Source organism: Patagioenas fasciata, chromosome 23, assembly GCF_037038585.1.
Source record: "Patagioenas fasciata isolate bPatFas1 chromosome 23, bPatFas1.hap1, whole genome shotgun sequence".
Classification (NCBI taxonomy): domain Eukaryota; kingdom Metazoa; phylum Chordata; class Aves; order Columbiformes; family Columbidae; genus Patagioenas; species Patagioenas fasciata.
The window spans coordinates 6,017,435-6,041,773 of NC_092542.1; the positions used below are offsets into that span (position 1 = coordinate 6,017,435).

General features: G+C 46.2%; 1 protein-coding gene and 1 long non-coding RNA gene across 7 annotated transcripts in view; both read right to left on the reverse strand.

Moving 5' to 3' along the window:
* Positions 1-542: 542 nt before the first annotated feature.
* LOC139825510 (uncharacterized) lies at positions 543-3,450 on the reverse strand. Its single transcript, XR_011735591.1, has 3 exons — positions 2,861-3,450; positions 1,489-1,781; positions 543-730 (listed from the first exon to the last, which is right to left on the reverse strand). It is a non-coding gene; the product is annotated as an uncharacterized lncRNA (long non-coding RNA).
* Positions 3,451-10,630: 7,180 nt separating this feature from the next.
* The window catches only part of EIF4G3 (eukaryotic translation initiation factor 4 gamma 3), a 130,979-nt gene continuing 117,270 nt past the window's right edge, over positions 10,631-24,339 (reverse strand). For all 6 annotated transcript variants that reach the window (XM_065855403.2, XM_065855405.2, XM_071798466.1 and 3 more), the window contains 10 exons: positions 23,660-23,883; positions 22,346-22,461; positions 20,297-20,469; positions 18,352-18,477; positions 17,448-17,529; positions 15,561-15,659; positions 14,564-14,710; positions 13,339-13,420; positions 11,819-11,965; positions 10,631-10,877 (listed from right to left, as the gene is read on the reverse strand). In XM_065855403.2, coding sequence (XP_065711475.2) covers positions 10,696-10,877; positions 11,819-11,965; positions 13,339-13,420; positions 14,564-14,710; positions 15,561-15,659; positions 17,448-17,529; positions 18,352-18,477; positions 20,297-20,469; positions 22,346-22,461; positions 23,660-23,883 — 1,378 coding nt within the window. In that variant the 3' untranslated portion in view covers positions 10,631-10,695. The remainder of the gene's footprint in view (positions 10,878-11,818; positions 11,966-13,338; positions 13,421-14,563; positions 14,711-15,560; positions 15,660-17,447; positions 17,530-18,351; positions 18,478-20,296; positions 20,470-22,345; positions 22,462-23,659; positions 23,884-24,339) is intronic.

Below are 24,339 nucleotides of genomic sequence, written 5' to 3' on the forward strand. Positions count from 1 at the left end.
CCGCCTCGCTGAGGCGATTCCCGCCTTCGCCCCCTGAGGGCGCTGAGGGAGCGGCCGCCGCCCGGCACCTCAGCCCGGCACCTCAGCCCGGCACCTCAGCCCGGCACCTCAGCCCGGCACCTCAGCCCGGCACCTCAGCCCGGCACCTCAGCCCGGCACCTCAGCCCGGCACCTCAGCCCGGCACCTCAGCCCGGCACCTCAGCCCGGCACCTCAGCCCGGCACAGCTTCATCGCCCCTGTTAGAACCATGCGCACCCAGGCTTTCCAGTTCTGAAGTGTCGCATCTCTGACAATCCATGATAGGACAAGGGGCAATGGGTACGAACTACAACACAGGAGGCTCCACTTAAATATGAGAAGAAACTTGTTGGGGGTGAGGGTGGCAGAGCCTGGCCCAGGCTGCCCAGGGAGGTTGTGGAGTCTCCTTCTCTGCAGACATTCAAACCCGCCTGGACCCCTTCCTGTGGAACCTCAGCTGGGTGTTCCTGCTCCATGGGGGGATTGCACTGGATGAGCTCTCCAGGTCCCTTCAACCCCTGACATTCCAGGATTCTATGATCTTTGCTTCGGCCTCCTCCCGCTGTTTGCGATTCCTCCAGCCCGTGCCTTCCCTTTGCCTCAACCTCTTCTTCATTACCCTCCTGCTGCTCTCATTCGCTGTATAATTCACTGCCTGCCTCAATTACACTGGTTCCATCGCAGAGATCTGGCTGCAAAGCTGGAAGTTTCCTGCCAAAACACGCAAACAAGTCCTCACTTGCAGGAAGAATCCCTTTTCTGGTGTTCCTTCATTCTTTTTCTGCTTCCCGACCTGTGCCTCAGCTGCCCTAGGTGAGGATTGGCATTGCAAGGCAGAGTGTGACCCACAGTGGTATTGTCACCTTCATGGTTATTTCATGTCCATGCAGAGCATGTTGGGAGTTAGTGAACAGAAACTCTTTCTATATACCTGTAAGTTTTTGGTTTTCTTTTTTTTCCCTCAAATCCCTTTGCTTTCCTTTCACCTGAGTTTAAGGCACAACTCCTCAATTCCCTGCCTATTATTTTCTTTTCTGCCATAAGTATGCTTTCTACCAGCTGTTTCCAAATCTCCACACCTGAATCTTTACTCCTAAATTACCACAATCCACATCTATCGCTTCCCATTGCCACAGAACTTTTCACCTTTTCTCTTGCCCAAGCAGCATCTCATCCTTTTTCTGCGCATAATCCTACTCTGTCCATTTGTTTTTATGATTTGAAGACACTTTGGGCACTAATGCGTTTATTTTGGCACTGTGGTACCTTCTATCTCTCCTGTGGATGGGAAGCCCCTCTGTGAGCACTTGTTAGAAGCACTTACACCATTCAAAGCACTGTGGAGAGGTCTTGTTTCTGCAATAGTGCCTTGACTATTTCTTGTCTAAGCTTTTTCTAACTTTTTTTTCCCTTTAGGCGGTTGCTGCAACATTGTCCTGCACCCAAGAGCATCGCCTTCCAAAGCCAACCTGTTGTGGCGGAGGCCTGGACCCGCTCAGTGTCTTCTTCTCCACTCCAGATCATCTCCGTGATGCTTTGCTTTCCTACAGTCCTTCATCTCCCGCGCTGAACAGCCCTGGAAGTGCCTTAGCCAGATGGCTCCAGTTTGCTAAACATTCCTGTCTTGCTTGTGAGTGCGAAAGGACGATGGCGCAGCTGCAGAAAAACGTGTTCTTTGGCCTTTCTCCCCTTGTGGTGCCTCTCTGGCAGGAGGGGAGGGATCGGAAGGTGGAGGAGAGGGGAGCGAGAGGGAACGTGCCGGCTTTTAAGACAAAAGGGAAAAGATGAAATCACCCCAGCTGCCCTCCCCTTGCTCACTGCAAGTCTTTGTGCAAAACCCCAGCACCTGCGTTGGCTGCACCACAGAGCTATGCTGGGGTGCGAGCAGAGGAGAAAAGCTTTTGTTGTCTCTTTCCCTGTTTTTTTATCTCGAAATCCAGCCCAGAGGGAGCTGCGGGCCCTGCACATTCCTCAACAGCCACATGCCTGCCTGACCGTGGTGGGCTCTTGAGAAAACATCATGCCTGGGCAAAGCAGCTGCATCAAAACACACTACTTAATCTCCTCTCGCCTCCATGCTGTTTTTTGGGTGGGTTCGTGTCAATTGTGTCCCCCTCTCTGTTCCCTCAGTGCTGCAAGTGAGTGACGCTGGTAGGAACCTGTGACCTCTGAGGGAGGAAGCACAGGAGGACGGCAACAGCGCAGTACAGGGAAATAAATCCATCCTCGGGGAGCCTTGCTTCAGTAGAGCGTGTGGCCAGAGTGGAACTGTGACTGAGAGGAGCACTATCATCACCATCAAATACTTTTAATAAGCACTAAGCACTTTTAACAAGTACTAAACGCTTATCACTACCTTTCCCACCCTCCTAAGCGCCATGCCCTAGTAGAATGTCAACTGGTTTGTAGATTTTTTCCCCCTTAAATAATTCAATTTGATTACATCTTTCTATAGCCCCAGAGCTTTTACAAATTCACTTACAGCTCTGGGGTCTGACCATCCGCTGCAGCTTGCGGTTTAAACTAGATTATTTACACATAGCTACTGTTCCCAAGGAATAGCCGTAAAATTGGCATGTCAAGAGATTTACTGTTTCCACCCTGTATCCAGAACAATGCCACAGGTTCTTGTTCGTGTTAGAAACATGAAACCTGTTGTGCTTCTGGTCACAGAAACTCCATTCCAGGGACCACTCTCTTAAATTTCTTACCCCGGCACCAACTTATATTTTCCCCATTTTGCCACAATTTTCAGCCGATGTGAATGCTGTTCTATTTAATTAACATTGCCCTTGTGTTTCTTAACAGCTACACAAGATTATTATTACCTTTAAAAATTACCTTTGTCACACTGTGGAACTTGCAAGCTGAAATAATCTTCTGCTGATACATTCTCAATCCTGCTGGCTGAATGGGTGCAATGTCTTTGTTGCCAAATTCTGTTTTAATATTGGCCTGCAGCTCCAAACTTCAGACCTTGCCTCTGGTGTTGTCACACCCAAGCTTCTTCCTTTTCTCTTTTTACCTCAACTTTCGCATTTATTTTAGAAAGCCTTTTGTACATTTTTGGCCCACAGTCAGCCTGGCTTGGGCAGAGCTTGATCCTTTTTCCATTTGGTCATGTATCAAATCACCAGAAGGCTGTGGAGCTCCATCCCGATATTTTTTCAGCTCCTGCCCAGCTGTTCTTTGCTCCCTAAAGCTCCATGTTCCGCTGCTATTTTTTCAGCTTCTCATCCTTTTAAAGACAAATCAAATATTCCCTGAGAAGCTTCTTACCTTGAGATCTGGTTATCTCTGAATGTGTATTTTGGTTTGGTGGGATCGCTCAAGCAGGACCCATTTTTTCTACCTTGACGTTCCCATTCAGCTGGCGGCACGTCAGGTATTTTCAGTTTGACCCGGTGGATTTGCACAGGGAGTGGTGCTGAGCAGAACTATCCTGTAACCATCACAGAATCAAAACATCTAATTACCATGGGTCTCTCACATCCATAATCCCTTTTAAATTTCAGAACCACACACAAACTTCCAGGGGTCTTTCGCCTGCAGCACACACAAGCGTTCAGTGATGGACTCACCTGTTATGCAGCCGTGTCACCCTTCTCGCCGTCCCACACACAATTCTTGTCTTTATGCTTGAGCAGCTTTTTGTTTCTGGAATTTTTTTTCCTCCTTTACATCTCCAGTAGAAATATGGACTTTTAGAAGAGTGATGTCCCCTCATCACAATTTTCTACTTTGTTGCTGGTTCACTTAACCGAAGACGCATTTACTGATCACCAAAAAAAACCCTTACGATTCTCTTTCAAGTCACACTCTTTTTAGCCCTGTCGTTCCTGTAATTCTGTGCAAAAATCACTCAATTTCTGCTTTCAGTTCAAAAACGCTTATTCTCTGCCACTTTGTAGCCTTCCAGACTTCACCCTTGATCTCTTTATTGGCTTCCTAATAATTTGTTCTCCATACTTCTCCCAGCTGATCTCTGTTGCTGCCCCTCTAACATCGACCCTTCACGCTAACTCACCTTGATCTTTTCAAACAATTGCCCCTTCTTCAAGGGGTATTCTGTTCCTCAATTAACTCATTTTTATATCAGTTCCTAGAAAGCGAATAAAAATATGCTTAAAAATACCAAAGTTTGCTCCGTTCTGGAGAAAAAACGTGACAGAAACGCCACTGGAGCTGACAGAAGTTTGGAGCAGGAAAATGTTGTGGAGTAAGCAGCCTCCACAGGCTGATGCATTTCTAGAGATGCTCTAATTTGAAATAGATCCTTATTACTAAGGAGGCAGATGCTGTCGTCACTGGAAAAACAGTGCCTGGAAGAAGTTGGGGTTTTTTTAATAGTACTTTTGGCATTACAAATAGAAATTTATTTTACCCGAAGCAGACAAGTGGAAATGACAGCAAGGAGAAGCTGAAATCAGCCAACAAGCCTTGCTGGGAAGACAGAAAACCTTTTGGGTTGAGTAGGAATTTGAAGCATTTTCGGCGATGGCTCTTCCTTGAAGTGTACAGTCAGCATCTCTCCATGAGAATTCCTGTCGACTGGCTTTTCTTCAAGATGTGTCTGCCACAGCCCAGGCTCCTGTGCAGAATATCCACCTTGTGTTGTTGGAGGAGACCAGAACAGTCAGATGTGTTTTCATGGAGTATGGGTAAAAACACTTGATTCCCTTGTTTTGCAGAGAAGGCGCGTGAAACTCCTCATGTTCAATGTTCCTGGTGTATGAAAACACCCAACACAGAGCTGTGCAGCAGGATGGAGCTGCACATGGTGCTCATCACCATAAATTCAGGTGGTGGTTGGTGCCACAACCCTGCTGAAGCAGCTGAGTGTCCGCTCTCTTCCCAGGCCAGCTGCTTTTGGTAAAGTACCACACAAAAGGGAGGTGGCCAGGACTCACAGATTATTCACTTCAGGCCATCTTTAATGGCACAGAGCATTTGCACCAGGCATTATTTCAGAATAGCTTATTCTGCAGCACTGAAATGACTTATTTTCCTTCATGGGTAATACCATGGTACCAGCTGCATTCACTAAGATGATATTTTTTCAGCTCCTGTCCAGCTGTTCTCTGCAACACTGGCAAAACACTTCTAACAGTGCTCTGCTCCGTGTTTGCTAATACTCTGTACTCTACAAGCTTAGTAAAACCCTGCTTTGAGACAACATCTGCTGTTAAACCTTTCAGGAGGGCTGCAACAGGACAACCAAGTGTACAAGAACTAGGCTTTACCATTCTCTCTGCTCACTACTACAAGGATTTCCTATCGTAAAGCATCCATCGCCTTCCCCAAGTCCCCTTGCCAATTTGCAACCACAGCACAACCATCCATGCAGCTGGGACAGCAACTGCACCCTTGGACAAATTCCCCTTTGGAAAGTACTGAATGGAATGGGAGTTGTTTTTATTTCCAACGCTGTTTCAGCACAATTTAGCAGCTGGAAATAAGGAAGAGAAACCGGTGCCACACGACCAAAGCTTTCCACACGTCATAGCCTGGCACACCTACAGCACCATTTGAACACTCCAGAGTTATTTCAGCACACCACATGACTGTGACACAGGTGGCAAGCAGAGCCCCTTGGAAAACACAAGGGTAGAAAACTTCGCGTTAAACCTTCTTGGATATCGGCAGGAATTTGGTCACGCTGCTGGAAGCTGAGTTAATCAATCTCTTGCTGCAGTTGTTTGCCCTTTGCCATGGTTTTCCTGCGACGGCTCCTTGCGGGTGATCTATCCACAGAGCTGGGCTGGGAGAGGGGCAGCCAAGCAGGACCCTCTGCGCTAAAGCCTCCTTATCCCTAGGCTCCATCCTGTGGTTGTTGAAACTTGCACAAGGGCCCCAGGCCACATCAAACCACCACCTGGAATTCCTATCAGTGTGCAGCATCTCGTGCAAAACTTGTTGGCACCTTATTAAAAGCAAGTAGCATGTGAAGAGCTCATACTCCCACTGACACTGCTTGGCCGGAGATGCTACTCAGCTGGCCCACAATCAAGTAGCAGGAGAAGGCCAAGCTCTCCCTGCCCGACCGACCGCGTAAAGCGGGAGCTCAGAGCAATTGCTGGCCTCAACACCTCCTGATGGCTCCATCCCTACATAGTGCACGGGAGCCCTGACCCAACTCCTGCCACGCAGTATCTCACCATTGTCATGGGCCAACCCGCGGCCAACAGCCAGTTTAGTGCCTTGAGGCCAGAGGTGTTGGATTTAATGGCATAAGAGCCTTCTGGGGGGTCTCATTTGAGCTTACTGCCCCCAAACCTAAACCCTCTTGTGTCTGTGAAACAAATCAAGTGAGCAGTGCCAGCAGCACAGCTGCAACAGCTTCTCTGCTCTGCAACGAATGCTTCCGACAAGGCAACCAGCTTCGGGTTCCTTCATCTGTAAAAATGACTCACGCTGGAACGAAACGCAGCAGGAACAGTCACAGCCACCCTTTTGGCAACGAGATGCCAACATCTGCAATTGGTTTTAAACATTTTCGGCATGCTCAGCTAGTTAAGAGGATCAGGAAAAAAAAATGGTCTATAGGGTTGGAACCAAAGGTCTGTGGGTTGCAGGAATGCAGCAACGACCGGTGTTAAGTTTCTACTGGTTTAAACCACCTTAAAACTAAAAACCATCTCTGCAGAGGAATCCCTTCTCCTGAGCCTCTCCTGCCACATGGCCTCTTTGCACAGGTCTGTTCCTGGACCTGAGGTTTCTTGAAAAAATAAGGTTAAAACCTAAACACTTTAACACAAGCAGAGAAGAGTGCAAACACATCTGGTATCGGTAAAAATCACTGACCTCATTCATACGGAAATAGATCATCTGTTTCTGAAAATACTTTCCTAGAAAGAAACCAGCCTTCGGCAGACACCTGGCCTGGAAATTTGCTGTTTGATTGCTTCAGGTTTGGGGACATTTTCAGCAATAAACAGGGATGTAAGTGATGCATCTGCTCCTCCTTGCCTGTGCCTTTGATAGTGCACGTAGCCTCAGCACGAGAAGGGCTCCCGGCAGTGGAAATGGCTTCTAATGCAGCTCTTTCCTGCTGAGTTGCATTAAGCCCCTGCCATGTTCACAAGCCTGCCCAGATGTGTTTAAATGTCTTATAGGACCAAGACTGGGAGAAAACAAAACAACACACTCAAACCTTTAGTATTCCTGGGGGTCCGCCCTGCTAAGGCTTCGCTATCATGTCAGGTAGGAGTAACCACAGCTCACCTCTCCTCACCTATGTAAAATAAGGCTCCAACAAACCACATTCCTTCGGGATCAGTCTTTTACTTAATTATCGCTCTTTCTGTTTCACATATACCTTACAGTTTTTTCTATTTTAATACCCCTCAGGAGACATGTTGCAAAGATCTTCCAGGACTACAGGCCACATCTCAAGGAGCCTCAACCACCTGCAAACCTGCGTTGATCTAGGTAGTGACCAAAAAGCAGCCACACTGCTCCGTGCAGGTAAGCAAACCATGCAAGGGGAGCAGGGGAAGCAGTTTTTCCAAAACTGGTGTCAGATATGCTCCCCGTGGTGACATTTGTGGGAAGCTGAACCTCACGGTAACATAACCCTGGCTGGAGACCTCAAAGTCTCACGCCTGAAGTGCTCACAGCACTCTACATGCAGCTTAACTGATCCAGCTTCAGAAAATGCAAAGCTTGCCATGTTGCCAACCCAGAGCCTGTGGGTTATTCTGAAAACACTCTTAAACGTCTGAAAACTTCCTTCCTGGCATTTGCAGGACATTAACCGGGCAAGTTCTCACCCCCCTAGAACATTTAACATAAAAAGCTCAAGCAAGGAGAGAGACTTTCTCACCTCTCCTCCATCCACACGCTCACCGTTCCCACTCCCTCCAGCCAAAGATTCAGGCTCCCCAGGTAAATGTCCCTGCCCTGACACACTTGGATTCACGTGGCTGTTCAAAGGCTCTAGCGATTTGTTCCTAATTCAAGGCAACCGATAAATAAATCACAATCCTTGCATGGCACAGCCCCAGTGTTACACACCCCCGTTCCCAGCAGGGTCTGACACTGAGGGGAAATTCATCAGATGCACATGGCGACTTGGCAAATATTCGGCCTCGTTTACGTACAAACTGGCATTCAACTATTTAACTGCTACAAACCATCCTGTACCTGCTCACGTTCTGGCTAAAAAATGACTTTTCCGAGACCAGCACCCACAGGACCTTCTGCAGAGGTTTAACACACACACCTCGAGAGCGGCTGGGTGGGGGTTTCCCTGCGGATGAACTTCTCAGAGATCTCGAGAGCGCTCGTCACCGAACTCTTGTGCACAACCGCGAGGGGAAGTGGCTGCGGACGAGGAGTCGCTGCATGTTGTAGGAGCGGATACATACATATGCATATATTAAGGGTGAGAATTTTTTTTTTTTAACAAAACATCAGAGAAAAGTGTTTTATTGTTACTAAAAAAAACCCCCCAAAAAACAAACAATGCTCTAGTGTTTTAGGCCATGGATTCTCTAGCTCAGACTCATGGCGTGGAACACGTTAACAGGGAAAGCGTCCCATGGACATCTCCCCTCCAGCCACAACCAGGTGCCCTCCTCCCTTCCCCTTGGTGATCAAACAACATCCTTATGCAAGTACAGCAATTGTTTACATGTAAAAGTAAGATTAGGAAAGTATTTCATGTATTTGTAGCCTTTTTTTTTCCTCATTTTTACTTTTTTTTTTTTTTTTTTTTTTAAAAAGAAGTGACTTAGCAGCTGGAAAGAAAAAGACAGCATCATGTGAGCAGCTAGTGCTGCACCGACCACCAGCAAATGCTCCACAGGTTACTCGCGGTCCACGGACCACAGTTCACAAACTACATGTTCAGGCTTCACCAGCTTTGCAGACTTGTATTACGGTAGATGCTTCTTCACAGTGAGAGCCAGCAGGTCATCTTTGGTTGTTGAAGAGAGACACACAAGAGACTTAACGTACTCGGCAGCAGCTCAGTTTGGAGGACTGCGTGGTGGCGGGGTGAGGTCCCTTTGAGCGCACAGAAAACACTCGCTCCGACTGCGCTGCGAAGCGACTGCTTCATTTGTACCCGGGCACACTCAGCCTGCAGACACCGTCCTGGGGCGGGCAAAGCCGGGAGGAGCACCATGGTGCTTGTTCCACCTCTTGACTCCTGTAGGATGATTTTCACCCATTGCGGGTCTTTGCATTCCTCAGGTGTGAAGGGTAGCAGCGCAATCCGAGCGACAAGAGACGCACAGGCCATGGCGAAAGGGCTGGCGGTTCTCTGCTCCAGCAGCTGCCACCTCCACAGGGTCCCAAGTCCCCAGGACGATGCCACTGATCCAAGTCACATCAGAGGCGTCACGGCCGCACGGCTGGAAAAACCGAGCTGGGATCGGGCACCCACTGCCCCTGAGGTCGTGTCCCGGCCTCACCGCGACGTGCCGGGAACCAAAGGCACCGGCACGGAACAGCCGCCCAGCCAGCTGCTCCTCGGCCATTAAGTTCTCTCTGCACAAAACGTCTCCCAAGCACAACCCCCTTTTTTTTTTGTCTTTTTCCCCATTTTTAGTTTTTCTTTTTTTAAACAACAATTGCTCTCACCCCTCTTTTTTTGGTAGACACACATACATACACACACTATATGTACAGTTTGGAACCGAGGACCTACACAAGGAAAAGGAAGCCAGCACCGCTCAGAATGGTGCACACATTCAGCAGCTGTCAAAGGAGAAGTCGTTTTACTTTCTTTTAAACTTGCAATGTTTGTCTTTATTTTGTTCTTTATATTTTGAAAGTGAAAAGAAATAGTATTGAGTCAATTTCTTTTTTTCATTTTTTTAAATATTTGTTCTATGTATTTACAAGCCTTAAAGTTGCTCTAAAGGTTCTGAAAGTATCACTAGTACTTTTTCCCCAGGGTAGCACTGTTTCGAACGAGTTGGTTTTTTGGAGCACTCTGGTCCGCGGCGGTTTTCTCAAATGCATTTCCTTCCGTTCCAAGGTTATGTACGTTTTGATTACTATTTTCTTTTTAAATTTCTGAAGCAAGCTGAGAGGCAGGCAGAAAAATCTGATGACAATTAAAAAGATAAAGATCTCTTCCTCATCTAGCTTACCCCAACCCCCTTGAAAGTTTTGTCTATTTATCATGCTTTGAAACAAAACTGGGGTGCATATGAAGGGGAGGGAAATTTATTTCTCTGCTTTTGTTCTATTATACAATTCGTTTACAGAAACTGCAAATTTAAAAATTACACTGGCATTTGCAGTCCTTAAAATAATAAATTAAAAGTTTTCACCTTTTTTTTTTGCTAAACAGATTTGTTTCGCTTTGTGTTTTCGTGAGTCCTTGTTTAAAAAGAAAAGAAAAGGAAAAAAAAAGATTAAAACAGAAGATATTTTCTATAAATAATACATGTGTTTTGGTTTAGTGCTCCCGCCCTCAGGTTGGAAGTTTACTTTTGTTTTTCAAGTACCTTTTTTCCTCCACGGTCACCTTTGTGTTTAATCTACTTTTACCTCTCCCACTCGTGCATGTGTGGGGAAGGGGGGGTCTGCGAGAATTGGCCTTGCTGCACTGTGATTGGCGAAGACGTGAAACTCTTTAAAAAAATACTTAAACTGTTTCTTTTTTTTTTTTTCCTTTTTTTTTTTTTTTTTTTTTTTGTTTTCTCTGTATTTTTTAAGTTTTAATTATCCTCCGATTCCTCTTCGGCCTCCCGTAGCCACGTGAAGAACGCTGTGACGGATTTGAGCGCTACTCCTTTCCCGTTCTGCTCCGCTGGGTCCTTGCTGCTTTCCCACTTGTAGAAGGCATCCTCTGATATTACCTCCTCATCATACAGGCAATCGAAAAACATCCGCAACAAATCTGCGATAATGGACGAACGGGAGAGAACAGCTGTTAGCGCTGCGCGGTTTAAGCCGGCGGACAAAGACGCGGTTACGGATAAGGGGATTAATGTGACCTTTAAAGCACGAGAAGCAGATACAAGCAAAACGAAGGTCTGTTACTGAGTTATTGCTTCCTGGCTGGTTACACGCAGCCGAGAAGGAAAATGGGCCCCGCTGATGCTGTCGGACAACACGTGCTCCACGGAAAAGGGAAAGCGGTCGTGGGAACGTATTATCTAGAGACAAGAACCCGGAGCAGCCCGGTCTGCCCTCACCAGACCGCACAACCTGCAGCCTGGCTCTTCCAACACCTTCCAACAGCCTTTTTCAGGGCTCAGCGGGAGGGATAATGACCAATTAGTGCCTTAAAGCTAAAGACAACTGTGTTGCGTGGTTTTGGGCACCCTTTGATTTGGTGCTGCAGCCTCCCCAGGTATCTCTGCTTCTTTGGCAACCTCCCACCTCTCTTTCAACAAATTTTCTGCAGTGCCTCTGGGTGAAGACTCATCAGTTGTCCATTTTATTCCCTCCAAGTCCACCGACATGGGTGGTGCAGCAATGCAATGACAACACTCATGTCCAGGTACTGTACATTCAACAGATCATTTTTGACTGCTATTTTTTCTTTGTATCAACAGAGGTTTGTCCTTCCTCCTGCATGGCTGCTTATAGAACCAACCAAGAGGAGAGCCGGCCTCTGGCCAGGCATTCGGGGACCTGTGCTGCTCTGAAAGCCGGAATCTGGACAAACAGAAACCACTCTATGCTGCCCCTCTCATCTGCTACATAACAAGGTAAAACTTTGTTTCCACTGCCAGCAACAGCACATCCTCCTCCACACCCCATTGCTAGACTTGCCTCTCAAAGAACCAACCTCTCCTCACGTTGTCAAACCCCCAGCACAGAGCGAACACTTACTAGGAGGTTGATCAAGTTTTACTATTGATGCTTGTAGTGCATAAAGTGCTTGTAGTTCCTTCTCTGTGTCTGAGTCTAGGTACTTGAGTAAGATCGGCACTCTCTGTTTGATAACAGCAGTGTCCACACGGAAGCTGGAAGAGTCCGCTGAGAGGGAGAGAAGAAAACAGAGTCAGCTTGGCCAGACAGCAGCAAGGGCAGATATTTCATTTTTATTATCTTTTATTGTCTTTATTTATTCAAATAGAAATCACAGGTAGAGGTTTGTGAGGAGAGGAAAGAGGATGAGAAATAAAAAGAAGTTTTTCTAATCAACAGCTTTTTCTGGAACTCTTGAACCCCTCAGTCCCCAAAAGTCAACCAGCACGTGCAGGGACCTATGCAAAGGAATCACAAACTTACTGTGCAAATTGTTGTGTTTCCACAGACAACTGGATATTGAAAGCATGTACAATGGCTAGGGCTACAACTGTAGCTATATAGAAGGTTTTTAGAAAAGTATATGTATTTTCTTCTGAAAATACTAAGGCAGAATCATAGGCTGCACGTGACACGGGGAATCAGGAATATATAAAAATACACATTAGAAGCCCGTCAGCAACACGGATAAATTATTCAGCAGCTTCTAAGTAGATCATGCAACACAATTAAGAGAGATTTTGAAAACAAGAAAAAAACCCCCTCAATTAGAGACAAGGGCAAAACATAAACCAGAAGATGTTCCTGATACACATTGGGGAACCCATAAACATTTGTCATCAAATCCCGTGTCATTTCGGCACTAACACTAGGTGGCATCAGAAGGGTTCTGCTCTGGAAAGAGCTGGGCTGTGTGTCCCCTCCCAACAAGTTAAATTCGGACCACTCTCTCTACCAAGCGTGACTCTCACAGCTGAGAGCAGAACAGGGTGCTTTACAAGCACGAGTTTTTTGCCTCGCCAGATACCGACAGTAAAGTTAAAGAAAACAAAATGAACTGACCAGATGTTTCTGGCTTCAGCACTTTTATTCAAGCACCCCCGAGGGCCTGAGGCTCAGATATCAGACTTGGGAACCCACCCTCTCCTCCATTTCCAGCCGACTGCCCCACATTCGAGTCATCCACAGAAATCACCTTTCCAGCACTATTAAAAAGCCAGAGCTGCAGGCTGGCTTCTCTTTGCAACCCACACTTCCAACTCGCACGTGGCAATCTGCGATGGTAGAGCGCCCACATGGACTTGCTGCCACAGGAGTGGAGATACTAATTATCTTAATAACGTATAGCACAGTTCCACCTTCACGAGAAAAATCAATGAACAATCTGGCACTACTCAGAGCCTGAAATGTCTGTTCACGTAAGGTCACTGGAACACGCCAGCACCTCGAGAACACCATAACCAGCAAAGCATGGAGCAAAAGTCTTAGTGTGTGATAAAAAAAAAAGCCTCAGGGGAGGAAAAAGTCACATAAACCTGAAACATACAAAATAATTCTTTGCACATTTGGTTGGTGTGGTGTTTACATTGTGAGCTACTCACCTATAATAGCTGCTTTACAAACCGCTGTCATTAAAGCTCTAAGGAATGTCGGTGAACTCATCTGGCTTTCATCTAGATTAGCCTGAAATCAAGAGTAAATGGACCAGTTAACAACACGCTGCTGCCAGAGAGCAACCGCTTCCAAAATCCACAGCTGAGTTTGGTAGTGAGTTTGAGTTCAGCAGAAGCTGCTCCAGCACAAATCCAGTTCTCCCCTCTGCAAAAGCCCAGCTGTCCCATTCCCTTCTTCAAACAGCTCAGGTATGTCAACGTGCAACAAAAGTCCTCATGTGACTGACATTTAACTACTCCCACAACTAGTAGTTTGTCTCTAGAAACAAACTAAACCAGCAAGGCTTGGTTTTTACAATGCCCATCTGCATTTTCTAAAAGTCTTAGGCTTTTTCACCATTTTTTTTACAGCATGCTCCTTGGGTGAAGTTTGGTTTGCTTTGTAGAAGAAATTCAGAGAACAGCTGCATAACTTGTCCAAGGCTACAAAGAGCCTGTGGGTGTCCCCAGATTGTTATTCTGCTCTCAACTTCTCTAACAGCACCAGAAAAATGACATTTCTGACACGCTGCTGTAGCAACAGAAAAAATTGGATTGAAGCTGACCAAGATTTAGCTGTAAGCATGGATCTACATGAATTGGGTTGAGGATCATTTCAGACACTAGATTTCAAATCTCGCTTAAAGGATGCAACAAGGATAGGAGGCAAAAGACCAGTGAGTTGACAGGGCTTATTTTTTGTCTCTTTCTTTGCTTTCTCTTAGTTACTGCTCCAAGGCACTGGGAAAGATGCACCCTTGGTGACTGCCCAGGACGATTTTGCAGCATGGCGGGGGGAACTTGGTAAGTCATGTTGCAAAAAGCCATGAGAAGCTTGTATCTCGTATTTTGCGAAGAAAGAATGTAGCAGTGTACTCTCTAAAATGCAGCAAGTAACCAGAAGCAGTGTTTTCAGAGTCAAAAAGACTACAATATTTAAAAGGCAGTTACACATTTGCATTATAACATCGCTAAAATTCTTTCTTCCTAAAGCTTACTATGAAATAACTTATTACATATAGGTTTTAATTCTTTGGAAGCATTGATTGCACAGACTTAATCTTCTTATCCTATGCCTAGGGCGGAGCCTGCAGAAATGCTCCTTTAGATGGGAAAATGCTGACAAAAGCAGTTAACGAACTGTGTGCAGGGAGGGCGAAAATAGGCTTTGTACCTCTACCCAGTCAAAGATTTGTTCATCATTCGCCTTGTCCTCAACAATGAGTTTCTCTAGCTGCTTGTTCAGCTCTTCCGCAGAGAGTTCTTTCTCTGAAAGTGCTTCTGAGGAACTGGAACAGTCGGATTCTGTGAAGTCCAACTTCTGCAACATCAGAAGCGATGATGAGAATGAGTTAAAAATACTTTCCTATGCTGAGTTACACCAAACTGTGGTGGTAAACTATACTTGGTTCTGCTTTCTGGCACCTTTTGGCTGCTAAGTTATCATTACAATTATTTATATACATTTTCTGTTCCAAAGCATTTTACAAACACAGGGGAACTCCATTATCCAGCAAAGACAACCAGGCATCCCAGAGCAACTCCAGCCCCACACAATACAAGCACACACAAAATAAAGCACGTGTTGCTCAACTAAAACGACAGAGAGCTGGAATACAATTACCAGAGCTGGCATTCGCTCACAGAAGTTGTGGCTAATGCCCCAATTCATTGCAAAATGTGACAGAGGATCTACAGCCCCCTCACCAAGCCCCAGGCCTCTGTGATCCATTTGATTTCCTGCAGCGCAGCACTTCCTATGTGCTATTAATAAATAATAAAACTGGGCAGTAGATCACTTGGGGCTCTAAAGGGAGAGCTCCGGCTTCTGCTGCAAAGTGTCCTCCATCAGTCCTGGCTGCTCTTGGTTGTGAAACTTGCTGGGATTGTAACACAAGGTGGGATGAGGGATTAACTGCTACAATTTATTCTGCCCTTGAGTTCACTCCTCCCAGTTGGAGAAACGGATCTCCCGGAGGGGACGAGCTAGTCCCGGCATTTCAGAAAGGAAACAGTCCTAACGCCAACACGGCGAGGGAGACACTTCACCCCACATGCCCTATCAACTATGCGTAAGAACACGATGGAAGAGGATGAACAAAGAGGACACCGGGGAAAAAAAAATCAGTGTATTGAAATAATTCATAAAGCAGATGCTTGCTCTAACTCACTTGTTCCGTGAGAAAGGTATGTACATCCTCCCCTTCGGGTAAGTAGTCCTTCCAACTGAGGCCAGACTCCCTCCATAAGGCTCCCACTTTCTTATGGCTCTAAAACACAAAAAAATGTATTCATTTTGAAGACCTGAGAGACAACCGGGGGAGCTTATGCAAGCCGGAGTGGTGCAGCTGTGTCAGGAGAAATAAAGAACCGTTCAGCCACCAAACAAGACGCCTAGCAAGGAAGTGAGAACGTCTGGAAACCCCGTGCAAGAGAAATCATAGACGCGATCCTGCCACAGGTAGATACGTCTTGTCAAGTGGTCAAACGCCACAGTGATGGGTCGGAAACAAGGCATAACGTGAGACGTGGGGTTTGCAATGACTGCAGCCAGAGATTCCCTACAAAAAGTGACACATCTGAACAAGACACAGTTGCCCACGGCCGTGACACAGAGCTGGCAATAGGTGACTTAGATTCTTCTCCTGTCATTAACTTCCTCCGTGACTCATTCTTCCCCGCCTTGATGTTAATTTTCACTAGCTACTTTCAGAAAATAACTATTTACATGGCTGCTTTCTGTGCAGAGATCAAGCCTTAAATTCAGGTCAATAATATCAAGCTAACTTTTCTATTCCCACAATTTATTGCAACCGTTGAGAAAAGCTCCTTTGCAGCACACACAGTTCGACCTCCCGCATCCTCTGATGCCACGCTGACCGTTTGGTATCCTGCCTGCGGTGCCACATACGCAATAATTCTTACAAGAATAAAAGTACTGATAACAACCAGCTCTTTCCACCCAAATGCTCTGCCAGAAATTCAATCTTACAGCACCTGCGCGACGGAGATGACTGCGTAGCCTATGGTAGGCGCCGATAAAAGCGGCCCGATTGTCATTTTACAAAGCAGATGACAATTTCCAGCTTACCATGCAGATTGTTAGGAGCTAATTTTGCTTAGTTCCTGCTACGGTTCATCAGGATCCAAATTAGGTGACTGATATTACACTGAAATACCCGAGTCCAAGTATGGGCCTGGATGAGATCGAATTAGAAACCGAAACCTAAACCTTGTGTTTCAAGCCCCAGAGCACAGCAGCTTTCCTTTCACAGGACAGAGAAAAATAAATGGGAGTTGACTGTCCAAACAAGCATCAAACTAAAATACATCAACGAAAAGGTCACTATTTGCACTGCTAGACTAAATGCTCCTGGAACAATCAACCTTATTTGAATGCATGCTTAAAACCAAAAGAAAATAAAGGGGCAAGTGAGGGATTTTACAGGGTTTCAAAGAGAAACTATCCAAAGTGCAGTATTTAGCTGGCTTAAAAAAAAAAGGACAAAAATGGAGACAGAGCTATAGGAAAACCACCAAACTGTTTGGACACACAACTGTGAAATGTGTAAGAGAGCTCTAGAAGTCACAGGGTGAAAAGGTGTCACTACTCCTAGTGCTGGGTGAATTTTAGGAGTTGGCAGGTTTCGTTTGGATAAGCACCCAGAAGTCTAGAGGCATCTGAAGCTTATCCGAACCCGCAGAACCTCTCCGGCCCGCAAGAACGGCTCTCGCGCAACATTCCCGGCACTCGCTGCTTCTGGTCAGCCCAGAAATCCCTTGAGAATGTCCCTCTTGCGGTATTTCCGCACCCTAGCTTCTGGAAGAAGCCAAGTGCAAAGGTACCTGCAAAAGGGAAAAGTGACGAGAAAAAGAAAAGTTAAACTTTTTGGAACCTCATAAGGTTTGGTTTGAAAGTGGGGATGAAGAAGCAGGTTTCCTGGCTTATTCCTGGGTTATCTGGAGTGGCTGACCCATCCCTAAATATCTTTTTGTGGGAAATGTGTAGGTTTTATGCATAAGCACGTCCTGGCTGTATCTACGAGCGCTACACTTACCATTTGTTTGCATAGAAGGTGCAAGATTTCAGCAAGCAAGACGCCGGCTCTTCCCACAGGAAGCAAAGGTTTGCTAAATTCTCTAGAATGAAAGAAAACCAGATATTTTATCCTTATAATTGGAATTGTCCGAAGGTGGTTTCATCTTCATAAACCAGTGCTCCAAGTCTGGAGTGCAAGGCAAGGCGCAGTGACCTGAGGCAGAAAATCTGCTTTAATTTCTGCTGGTGATAAAGGATTTGATCCAGCTCGCGCTGCCGATAAAATGCACTCATGATGCAGTGCACTTGCCACAACAGGGCAAATTATTTAATGGAACATCAAACCCACTCATTTTTGTGGGATGCTGCATTCAAGCAGCATGCCCTTTTCGGGGAAAAAGCTGAATTAACCACTTGGCCTCTAGTTAATCCCCAAATACATAAGGACATATAGAAAATACAGAAACTCTGGTACTGGACACAGCTTCCAGGTTTTGAGCCCGTGTTTCAGGCAATCCCAGCTGGCAGCTCTTCCCTCTGAGACACGCAGGCCCCTGCGCAACACTTTGCTCTCTTCAAATCCAATTCTCAGAGCCTCACCGTGCTCTCAAATGACTCCGACCGTACAACACTGGCGTATTTTTCAGCTCAGCTCATACAAACAGGATTGAAATCAACTGACAGATAAAACTTTCGCCCCTGAGTGGTGACTACAGAGCTCAAGCTCCCGTCCCACCGCAGCTTTTGGTCCAGTGCAAGTCCCGAATGACGGGCAGCGAGTGTTTTAGCAGCTTGTAGAGAAGCTGAGCCTCTAATACTATCAGTTTTTTATCTACTCATGGGAACAATGCTGTGAAAATCCTACAGCACAGCCAGGCACACAGCTCAGCTTGATCGACGCTGATAAACGCAGCATTGCTTACTGTATAAGTTCTCTCATAGAGATTCCTCCTTCTTTTAACATGGGGGTCACCAACTCAGCCAGGTACAACCAAATATGGGGTATATCTATGGCCATGTCGTCCGCCATCTCCAAGGTATCTGAAAAACTTGAGAAAAAGGAAAGAAAAATGTCAACCATCAAACAGAATTTCATTTCAGGCTTTAATCTGAGCTAATCTGCACTATAAAAATCCTTGGTTACGGAAGAGAGGAGAGGAAAGGAGAGAATCCCAAAGGAAACGAAAAAAGCTATTTCCATCCTATGTTTTCAGTGCTTCAAAACTGCCCAGAGTGAATTTCTCTATGCGGTAACATGGAGAGGGTGTGGAAAAGGCATCGCCTTCCATAAAACCAGCAAGTACATCCAGGAAAGCTCCATTTACAACAATTCTTACATCCCAGAGACAACTAGGAAACCACATAAAAGTAAAAATAGCATTTTTGGCTATAAATACAAAACATCCAATAAATGGAGCCTTCTTAAAAACATCCAAATGTCTACTGAAGGGGGAGGAGTAGTAACAAAAATCCAAGTGTAAGGGAAGCAGCAAACTATATGTAAAGTGTAAAACAATGCAAGAAAAATGTTCAATGCTCCATCCAGGACGGAAAACGCAGCAGGATGAAGCACAAAAATCACTCCACAACTCTGGATACGGGTTCCAGAATGACTCAAAACTCTTCTTTCTGACAAAACCCTTGCAGGCGCCTTTGCTTGCTGTGGCTGGTACCAGATGATCGTTTTTCTGCTTCTCCTGCCATTCTTCATCATGATCCATTTCTCCCTGAAAACTTTGACAATTGTGGGGTCCAGTTTAGTGATTGAAATCACATTTTTCTCTCATGTTTCAAAACCAGGAACCACCTTTGCTTTGTTCTTCTCATCCTCTGCTCCTCGTTCAGCCCAGGTTTGTCCCCGTGTTTCGCTTTCCTGTTGTGTCTCTCCAGACTGGCGCTGTGACCAGTACTCATCCCCTAACCCTGAATTACACGGTAATCTGTCGTGTGTGAATCAGGACCGTGGTTTGCGCTGTTCTCCTGTGCCCACTAAGCACCACTTGGCCTTTCACCATCTTCAGGAGCTGCTTCACTTTGCTTATGCCACATTCACCCCGCACGTCCCACTAGCGCATCAAAATTCTACTTATTTGGCATCGCAACCACTTTAAAGCCTGGAACGGCTTTAATCACAACGTATCACTCCAAATGAGTCAGTTTGACCATCGGCGAGTGCATGGACACAGACAAGCGTATTCCCTGCGGGTATGTATTGTTTTCTCACTGTTCCACGTGGTTTTGAACTCACGCTGCCTGAATTTTTCCTGTGAGCCACTGGATCACATCGTGATGAAATTCACTGCCAGACGCAGGCACAGGGAGACCACCAGAGCATTCAGCGCTACCACGACGAGACGTGATTCAAATACAGTTCTATGATGCTCTAAATTCTCCTTCTCAGCCCCTCGAGGACACGTCTGCTCCTTAAAGTTGAGTTATCCTGAGGAACGGGATCGTTGTCCCAGCGGCAGAGCGGCTGCGGCTCTGCAGACCCACGGGACATCGGGCTCCACAGCTCCCAGGCCTTAACGTCACATCAAGATTTTTGATTTCCTCCTCTTCATCATATTCAGTGATTTGCCAAAAGGCAACTTGATAAATGCATCACAAACCAGACATCTAAACACACGCACATTTAAATATACAACTAGGTATTTGCTTAGAAATAAATACATAAACATGAAAATATTTAGGTTGAAATACTTAAAAATACATTACAGTCATTCTACTACTTATAAATACACCCAGGTGAAAATACTCCTTCAAAATGGATGCGTGGAGAAGGCAGGACATCAAAGCAAGGTGGGAAATCACTGCTCTCCAACACAGAATAAGAAAAGCGTCTGTTTCTACGCATAGGATACAAACCCCTTGAAGAAATCCTGCTTGCTGAGCTTTCCCGCCTGCACCAACTGATGCAACAACTGGCCCATGTGATCCCTGGTGATCTGACTCCTCTCCAGCGTCGACTCCACTCCCACCCGCACGAAAACTGGCAGCAGGTTCTGGGCGCTCAGCTCCTCCACGCACTGCATCGCTTCCTGTCCCAACGACACACAGCGTCACTCGCCCCAACCAAAAACTCACCAAGAAAAACATTTTCTACTACAACATCGCTTTTTTTTAACAAAAAACCAAGAATTTAGTGAAGCTGCCAGGCAAAGGTGCTGAACTAGACTGTGGAACCTCATCACAAATCACCACTGAGATGGCAATTGAATAATAATAATGAGAATTTATACCGGGCAGGCAACAATGTTTAAAAGACACAATCACGCTCCAGGGTACAGTTTGGCTGCTTGGTGAAAGGACAGAAATTGTCTTCTGGATGCCAGCAAAACGCCTATTATTTCATCAAATATCAAGCCAAGTTGAAAAGAGGATGTCAGGTTAGATTCATTGCTGATCTGATCTGGCACCCAAATGCCTGAGTTACAAACCCAGACTGTATAGAGCAGCAGAAAATAGGTGGGGAGCTGGGAGGAACATTTCCTCTTCAGAAAGCTGCTCCTCTCTGGCATGTACATTTTGTAACCTAACACTCTTAAATAAGAGACTTTCAGAGAAGCGCTCGATGTCACTCTGCAAAAACCTTCGTTGTCATCAGCAAAGATTCTCTGCTGACCTCGGTTCAGCCCGAGGGATCTCAATGGGCTGCCTGACTGAAGACATTCCCTCTCTCTCTTAGGTTACGCCTTCAGTTATCAACACCTGGCAGCCCCAGATGTGCTTCTGCAGGTTCTGGATGGTTTTTTGTGCAGGTCACAAGCCCGGTGGCCCCAGCCTGCGGGCTCAGGTCTGAGCTTTTCCACCAGTCATCCCCCGGTGTCTGCGGGACAGACGGACGAACACATCGCCGGTCGACCCTCTGTCATGAGCACAGAGCTCAGCAGGTTTAATTTACAGTCAGGTTAAATACTGAAGGCTAAAATCCTGAGAAACAGGGTTGTTCCTCTGCTATATACTGCATTAACACTCATATCAGTTTAAACTGAATTAGCCAGACGCTCTGTTGCAAGCTGCATTCAAAGAGTGCTGAGAATTTATAATTATCCAATAACACCCTGATGCAAACGAGCTGCCTCAATTTAATGTATTTTTTTAACCAGATGTGCACTTGTTTAACACAATTCAACTCCATTTCCACCCAGCCATAAAAAATGTCATTGTATTTGAACTGAAGCAGCCCCTTGGCCCAGACCCCCAGGGTCAGACTGTCAAGTCCATCCCAAAATGAAAAAGGACAAGAGAGTCCTCGGTTAACCAGCCCCGCTGGACCCCACTCCTGCAGGATTTAATCATCTCTCCTGATACCTATGGACCCCAAACAATCCATCATAAGAATATTCCTCTTTCTGATTTCAATTCGAAGCACAATGAAGTGCAGAAGTAGCGACGCTGTGTTTAATGTGCCGAACCAGGAACTCACTGGCAGGTTCGTAAAATTTATTTCAGCAAATAAATTCAGCCAATGTAACACTTCCTGCAAGCTCCCTGGACAGGCTAAAAATCCATCTACAATGGAGACAAAACTTCCACCTTTAATTAGGAAGTGATGACAGCTGCTCAGCCATTTTTCCATGTTTATTACAAATACTGCGGAATGGTTTGTTCAATATTTAGTGTTGTTTTATCTGCCTCCAGATCAGAACAGCACATGCTTTGATAACTGAGTGAAAACCTCCGTTTATTTTCCCACTTGCTTTTCTGCTTCCAAAATTGCTGTTGTTTTGGAGCTGCCTGGCGATTCACGACAGATACACACATGGACTATTTTTCCTGTTACTAGCAGGGCAGAAAACAACTTGGGGAGACAACTCTCCTACAAATGCTGGGTGCTCAGAGAGACTCTGTTCCCACAGAGTAAACGTCACAGAAAGGTCTGAAGGACTTAAATGAGGTTTTCCTTTTGCTTACCTTAAAATCGTTAATATGCAAGAACTCGTCAATGATAGATTTGCATTTTCTCTCTATTTCCTCCTCTGATAGCGAAGGCTTTTCTTGGGCTGGAGCCGGGGGAGCTTCTGGTTTGGCTGGTAGAAAAAGAAGAAAAAATAATCACATTTCAAAAAGGAAAATCAACATCATTTTCAGAGATGACATTCTGAAAACGGAAGTTCCTGTCCCACCATCAGGCACGGCTCACTTCTTTCTTGGCTCCATTTCCCACGTATGAACTCCGAATGTTTCTGTAAATCAACCTCCTAGAAACACTTGGCAGTGACACAGGTTGCAGCACCTTCAGAGCTCTCTATCAACATTCAGTAATTAAACTTGGAGCTGTTACAGGCGGCCGCAAATTTCAAACGTGCTGACTGTGATGGGCAGCGACCCAACGCAATCTGATCGCATCCCAAACCCCTGGTCCCCATGGAGTCCTTCACAAAGTCCCAGAGCTTCAAGACGAGCGCGTGCTGTGTCATTGTGTCCATCACTGCAGCAGTTTTTAGACATTTCCCAGGGAAGCAGCAAAACACCGTGCTTATCGCACAGGTTCTGTCCACAGAGCAATCGTTAGAAGTGTCCTCGATGCCTTCTGACTAACGAATCAGCTCAGGCTGGCGGGAGCAAAAAGCTGCAGCACCGACAAGGTGACAACCTGGGAAATGCTTGGCAAGGGTAGAAACAGCCTTACTGGGCACCAAAGAAGCGTTTCTGCAGAACTGACACTGATTTTGGGGACTGTGAACCCAGAAACCAGCAGCAACAGAATATGACCAGGCAAAACAAGGCCACAGAGTGGTGTTTTGCCGGTATCGCCAAGGAACAAGTGTCAGGAGCAGAGGAAACGGCCTCAAGTTGCGCCAGGAGAGGGTGAGGTTGGATGTGGGGAACAATTTCTTCCCCAAAGGGCTGTGGGGCATTGGAACAGGCTGCCCAGGGCAGTGCTGGAGTCACCATCCCTGGAGGGCTGGACAGACGGACATGAGGTTCTCAGGACATGGGCAGTGCCAGGGCTGAGAAACGGCTGGACTCGATCTTGAGGGGCTTTTCCAACCAAAATGATTTGATGATTCTATGAATCCTGAAGTGGAGCTGGTGAGAGCAGCAGATGCCAAGGCTGTGTCAATCGAGCAGTTGTGTAACCAACCTCTGGGAGGACGATCACAGGTTGACGACGCAAATATTCACACCACTGCACCGAAACCTGTCACTTACTCCGATAGATTTTTCCCTTATGTCTTTTCACAAACCCTGCAAGATTCCCTGAGTGTGGGAAGAGCCGCTTACCAGATTCCTTGGCTTTGCTCCTCTCCGCCTCTGTGCTGTTCCTGTCCATCTCCATGCCGCCCGTTAACTGCTTCACCGTCTCCAGCATCTCCCTCCGCTGCTCCTCCTGTGCCTGATTGTCGAGCAGCAGCTCTTTGCTGCTGCTGCCCCGCAGGAAGGTGTTGGGACGGGACAGGGATGGCGGGAGAGGTTTGTCGTTCTTCTCCCTGCCCGTGCTCCCGCGGCTGCGCAACAAAAAACACGCGTGCTTAGAGTGAACAGTCCGAGTGACCCCTGCCCACAGTGCTGCACTGTTAGAAAAGATACCGGATAAAACTCTGTGGGAAGAGCAGGAAAAAATGAATCACAACCCAAACCAAATGGGGCTCTTGTCTTGACTTCACAGCTGTAGCTACAGAGAATATAATTAAAATTAACGCAAGTCTTGGAGATACGCAAACACAAATAATCCCACGGTGGACAGGCAGTGCCAACGCTTCCTGGAGAACACAAGGAAAAGCAAAGAAGTGTTTACGGGACCTGTTTGATACGCAGAACGGTGAATTTTATAATGTAAAGGCCCCGCTTGACTGAGAAATGGTATGAGTAGTGTATTTTCACCCATTTATTGAAAAATAGCTTCCAAATAGTGAAGGCTACCAGCACGGGATCTGTGCTATTAATTACCGTGTTAATGAGCT